The 6,638-nt window shown below is 34.5% G+C and overlaps 1 protein-coding gene across 1 annotated transcript; it reads left to right on the forward strand.

Moving 5' to 3' along the window:
• Positions 1–4,833: 4,833 nt before the first annotated feature.
• On the forward strand, positions 4,834–5,758 carry LOC137926853 (protein lethal(2)essential for life-like). Its single transcript, XM_068770575.1, has one exon. It carries the CDS (start codon positions 4,884–4,886, stop codon positions 5,607–5,609), a length of 726 nt encoding a protein of 241 aa, XP_068626676.1. The 5' UTR covers positions 4,834–4,883; the 3' UTR covers positions 5,610–5,758.
• The last annotated feature ends 880 nt before the right edge of the window (positions 5,759–6,638 follow it).

Below are 6,638 nucleotides of genomic sequence, written 5' to 3' on the forward strand. Positions count from 1 at the left end.
AGAACCCTCTGTGCCCCGTGAAGAGCTGGACTAAGACCGTGTCCACCTTGATATTGCGGAACACGCAGTGAAGGACAAGGGTTATCAGGGATTCCTGGCGAAAACCCCGTTGGTGTTCGTCTTCGGTACCTATGTGAGGCAGCCGAACCTCCTACGGACCTCGCAGCTGCCCATCAGTACTATTCCAAGTAACAGTAACTTGATATTACCATGCTTTTAGATCAGTGATTCCCAAAGTGGTCTATATCGACCCCTAGGGGTCTATGACAACCTGCAAGGGGTCTATCAAATGAAAATGGGGGTCCACGATAGTGGATCTCAACACATACACTGATAGTACCTATTTACTTACATCATACTTCTTATCTTATAATATCAAAACATTTACATTATTTGTAAAAGTACCTATGAAGTAAAAAAATATTATATATGTTTATAAAATTGTGTTCGTTGTAGGATGTTGGTATTCGCTTTGTGGTCGCAATACATTTTGAACTTGTAAAAACCTGGTAGTCGCAGTCTCAGAGCTTCGCTACCTTGCACTGACTTGTTCAATTCGTCACTCTATAGATACGAATGTGGGACAAATACGTTTATTCATGTGTCAACATATGTTTTTACTTTAAGTTTTAAACACTACCCAACACGGAAAAACATGGCAAGGTGTCTACGACACAAAAAAGTTTGGGGAACTCTGTTTTAGATGAACAATTCAAGTGAATGTCTTCACGGAGTTGAACCTAAATATACGCATACTTATGACTCGATAATAAAACACGAAACACACTAGTTATTTAACGATCCAAAACCTAACAGGGAAAACTTTTGAACTAAGTAATTAAACTGCAAAGAAATAAAGATAATAAACGGCAGAGTAATAAAAATAAAAAAGGCGATATCCAATTCCCCTTATCTATACACCTATATATCATTTAACAAACCGCGCAGTAAATAAGTATTTACGTCTGTCTGTTGCGTTTGTTTACTATCCAAGCGTGCGAACCTTAAGGAATTCTCTAGAAAGAATATCCGCTGATCGATTTTCGACCATATGCTTCAGAACTTAAAGTTCTATTTTAAACGGTGCGATATGTTTTAGTTTTATTTCGTAACATGAATACTGGTACTTCTAGACCGTGATTTGATGCATGCGTTGCTCGTGTGTTAGCCAATTTGAATCTTATGCCTTAAAAAATACAGTTAAATATTCTATTTATTTCGTATCTGTGTTAAAAAGTAAGGTTAGCTGCTCAGACGGATATTATTTGTATGAATATAATTATGATAATATTTGTAAATAATGGAAAGAAGATTTTAAAGTATAGATATACGTAAATGACATTAATATAAAGTTTGTTTTTTTTCTCAATTGGAATACCTCCACGTATATTGTCATATCATGACAAGATTTAAAGGTGTAGTTTTATTTTAATTGTACACCCTATATAAAATAAATTTTGCTTTTGCCAATAGAAATAACAAATTAATTTAAGATATTTCAAATTGATCACTACATATAGGGTGAGTAAAAAGGGTTAAAAACTTTAAAGATTTTTGCAGACAAATGTGCTATACATATACTCTTAGTTACCAATTTCCTAACGCCCTGTATATACTTTCGTTTAATTTTGTAAATTCAATAGTACAATGTTTGCTCCAAATCATTGCAATTACTTTAAACTATATTTTTCCTAGTATATCAACATTTCTTGACGTATACGTGCATCCGAATCATTTGTAAATGCCAAATTCTGAAAGACAACAAAAATGATGTTACCCCTAAAAATAATTATTCCAAATCTAAACATAATAAATATGAATAGGACATAAACGTAGATCCATAGCATCGGTAAGATTCGCATGAAATAAACAAAAATGCGATGAAAATCAAACAAAAAGTGAAATAGGCAAAACGACAAATTTATTAAAAAAATAATGGTTTGTAACTCTAATTATAAAACTGGAAATAAAACGTGTTATATATGATTCGTAAAATTTATGACACACACACACATATATATATATATATATATATATAGAGAGAGAGAGAGAGAGAGAGAGAAAGACAGAGAGAGAGAGAGAGAGGGAAAGATAGAACATATAAAGGAAAAAGGAAGGCGTAAAACATATTGGAAGAAAATATAAAGAAAGGAAGATGAACATAATTTTATTTAAAAAAAAACTCTGTACGACGTACCTGTTCCACACATGTCAGGGAAAAAGAGACGTCCCTCAAAAGGGGGGCCAGTAAAAAGAACTATTTTACTTACTTATTGATGCTGTCTATGGTAGAAGAAAATCTACAAAATGTTGTGTTTTTCAAATGTGCTAGAAATCCCAAGCATTTACCTCTCCACAGCTAGAAAGTGAATTTACAAATGAGGAAATGTATATCTATATACATTATTATTTAACCAACCGCTACATTCATTGTGTGGTAGTTCAACCCAAACAATAACACACATACACACGGCATGTTTATATAAAATATGAGTAACACAATTTCACTTCGATTCAAAACATTTCGCCGCAAAAACATGAGTGAATCATTTATTTAATGACAATACGGAACTAGAATAAATGAACAGCCATGACCCTCGCAATATCTATGCTAACGGTACACGCACACACGCGCACGCCGGACGCGTGTTCACGCGGCACGCACACATCCACCCACAAACAAGCTGCCGTCCATAGACCATCAATCGTTGGTCACATTTAATCAATATTTATTATCTGTTTTATTTAATTTAATGCTATTTATAAAATCAAATTTCAATTAACTGTTCTAATATTTTCTCTTTTTATTATTAATATACATAGAGGTATGTTGATGTGGTTTACCTTGTTAAATAAAACAAATATAATTAAAATTAAAATATGCATTTTTCTTAACTAAAGAATCAAGTAACAAATTGCAACAATTATATTATTTTATGTTGAAACTGTAATTATATATATGTATATATATATATATATATATATATATATATATATATGTATATATATATATATATGTACTGACACTGAGTAACTCGGTATCGGTGTAAAATTACTCCTGAGGATGCCCCGTGGATGGGTGGAACACGTGTAGAGTGAATTAATGGTGGTTGTTGCCTTTCGCATTCTTTACCACACGTGCATTTATCAGCGGGCTAGCAGGTGGTACACTTTATTGCATGACTACTGCTGCATAGCGGAAGTAGCTGTATATTAGTCCCTTTCTTAGTTAGGATGGACTTCCGCAAAGTAACGTCTGAATCTATTTAATACAATATAATTCCACTACGTGGTAGCTCAGTGATAGAGAACCGAGACCTTCGATCTATGATCACAGGTTCGATTCCCGGCATACAATCTTATATAATTCACACTTTGTGCATTCATTATGTAGAATCGTACACACAAATAACTTTCAGAGCATTAACAGCAGCGCAAACTGCACACCATATACTACTACTAGTGCCAAACCACCAGCAGAACGTAGTAATGAGGGAGGTCTATGACTTGGGCATCTACGGTTCGAAATGACGACGATATATATGTTATGCCCAACGCTGAATAACACTCACTTAAATCGATCAAAATATACGACACAAAGCTTGACCCCCAAATTAAAGTTATATGTACTCTTCTCCGCTTTTTTCGAACCAAAGAGGTCCTATTTATATTTTAAAAAAATGTTCGATGTACAATTGCAAGTCATTTGTACCATAGTTTACTTATAGCTTTTTAGTATGTCAAAATTATGTAGAGATACATTCATTTGATTTATATAACTGGTAGAGTCGTAACCTAATGAGCAAATGTCCACTGTTGTACATATCCATTCTCCATAAAAGTCCAATAAGACCGATTGAAAACGACGCATCCATAATATTCCAACAACCTTAACAAGATGGTAATATCACTTTTACTTCATAGCTTCGTACTCTTGGTAGAGTAAATATATTCACCATTAGCAAGGCATTAAATAGAGTCTATTATAATTTATATTTTCGACATATTGCATTCGTAGATTTAACGATGGCTCTGGAAGGATTTACATTTGACCCAAACATTGTTACGTGAAGCGAGTTATTGTTTTAATCCTTTAGTTCATCCTGAAGAAAAAAGCCTTTATATAAAACGTAACACGCATAATAATACATTTGGGAGTGAAATTTTTGATCAGTAACTAGTTACGAATAATAAGATCTATGTATTGAAATATTCCACATTTTTTTCTATTTTATTTTAACAAAAAAAAATCCTTTGGCAATGCCATCAAACAAAATCACTGTTAAAAATTCAAAGAAAGACAAGTAACGTAATATTTTGAAACAGCCTTCTCCTGATCTTTTACAAAACAAACCTTGGATTGGAACCTTGAAGAAGAATGGTAAAGTCCCGAATAAACCTGGCACTAATTTTGCAGAAGTGAAAAACATCGGTAGGTTATTAGATCTAGTCATCCTTTAAGGATACACAAGATCACAACTAACATAACATTCCTTAATTCTGTCCAATATTATCTTTATCACTACGTGTTTTCGATTAATATTATAAAAAATACTATAACATAGATAAAGCCCTAAAATACAAATAACAAAGTATCAAAAGAAATAGTTAAAGTAGGTTATATCAATATTTTGATAAACCATGCTCGATGACTCAACAAACAAAGTATACCTAACAGGTTTAGATGACTCAACTGCAGAAGCAAAATGTAAAATTTTCACTTTCACCCAAATGTTGCCAATAGCTGCCTATTACCGCTGAACTTGCCGTCAATGGATACCGTAGTACATTCTCGAATCTACGCCCCACGCGGGCTGAAGCTATATAAGGCTTGCCGTGCCGCGGGCCCCGCATTCGAATTTAACGCTTCTGACACTCACAACATGCTACGACACGCGCTACTGCTATTTGGACTAGCCACACTAGTCATCTGCGACGAAGCCAGGAAGAACAAGTATGTGGACCCATTCGCAGCTCTGGATCGACATATCAGTCACTCCCTAGCATATCACTACCTATGGCCTTGGAGTCAACTGATCCGTGCCGCAGCTGCTTTGGATGAAGACAGCATCGAGGAACCCAAAATCATTTCCGAGCCAGACAAGTTCGAAATAGTACTCAGTGTGAAACGATTCAAGCCCGAAGAGTTGAGAATCAAAGTGAAGAACCGGTACATCATAGTAGAGGGTAAACGCAAGGTAGAGGATGAAGATAAGCATTTCATGGCGAACCACTTCGTCCAGAGATTCGTGCTTCCAGCTGGAAGCAAGCCGGAGGAAGTGACAGCAGTGCTGAAGGAGAATGGAAAGCTATCCATCTCCGCTCCAAAGCACGAGCTTCCTCCGCCTCCACCAGAACGCGAGGTGCCTATTCAAGTGATAGCACCAGAAGTGAAAACAGAAAAGATTGAAGCAGCTGAATCGTCGTCACTGAAGCAAGACGAACCTGTGACTTCATCACCAGCGGCTGAATCCGAAGCAACGACACATATTGGTAAAATAAGAAAAAAGGAACTTAAAGAAACAGCAAAAACAACAAAGGATAATGAGGTTACTAAAGGAGGCGACGGTAATGGTTTAGATTACGCTCTGATAGAATCCGAAGAGTGATATGTTTAATGGGAAATGAAGACTGAAATTTGGGCTTTAAGCTTCACCTTACTGTTATGTGATTTAAGACCGTTACGGGGTCTGTTGCTTGTCGTATAGGATAACTAAGGCTGTTTGTTTTAGACAATAAAACCGTTATTTATTCTGTTTTTGTTTTTGTTTAATTCCACATTTAAATCCACAGAATTTCCATAAATCCTATTGTTTGTATCCAAGTTAATTTAAATAGGCAAATGTACTTTCAATTATCATAATACAACCTAAATATTTAGTCAAACATCATTTGGCTGATCCTAGAACTAGATTACGTTACCTACTTAGATTTAAATTCTTTCTAGAAACTAAACTAGACAATAATAGAAAACAAGGCTGATCTATTGGTACCTGATCTATTTCGTTTGGGTTAGTAGTTACAGTACTCTACCTGAAGTATATTTATAATAATTATCCAATTAGGATCATTTGAAGTGAACAAGTTTAGCGTTATTAGAATGACAGACCCAACGACATCTTTCATTTTAAATCTACGAAGATACCGACCGCGACATGATTTGAAAATAATTCACAACAAACATACCGTTTTACTTTACAATCACTTTCACAATGTCATTAATACAGTTGTAAAGTAATTTATTTTTAAGATTTATCATTACTTAATAATATTCTACACCGTTGTTTTATAATTTTTTAAATTTATATCACGATCATTCAGATATATTACATGAGAATGTATAGTAATACTGTATATAGCTATTCTCAAAAGAGTTTCTAATTTTATGGATCACTCGATGTACCCCGCGATCTCGTCTGTGTGGAATTGTATGAAAAAATAGCATTTTTCTCCTATTTATTTTAATTATGTAAACAGGATATGAATTTTATAATCTACATAAATTCTCATATCACAATTAGAAACTTCATCATTGTCACTCCAATAAATTATTTGACGTAACAGTGGCGCCATCTGTCTAAAACTTGTCATACTAACTTAGAAACCTTTTTTATGGCCCCCGCTATTGTGGACTTCTC

The sequence above is a fragment of the Battus philenor genome, unplaced genomic scaffold, assembly GCF_028537555.1.
Source record: "Battus philenor isolate CCGP_79_NKW_IND1 unplaced genomic scaffold, ilBatPhil1.0.hap1 SCAF_3, whole genome shotgun sequence".
NCBI lineage: Eukaryota > Metazoa > Arthropoda > Insecta > Lepidoptera > Papilionidae > Battus > Battus philenor.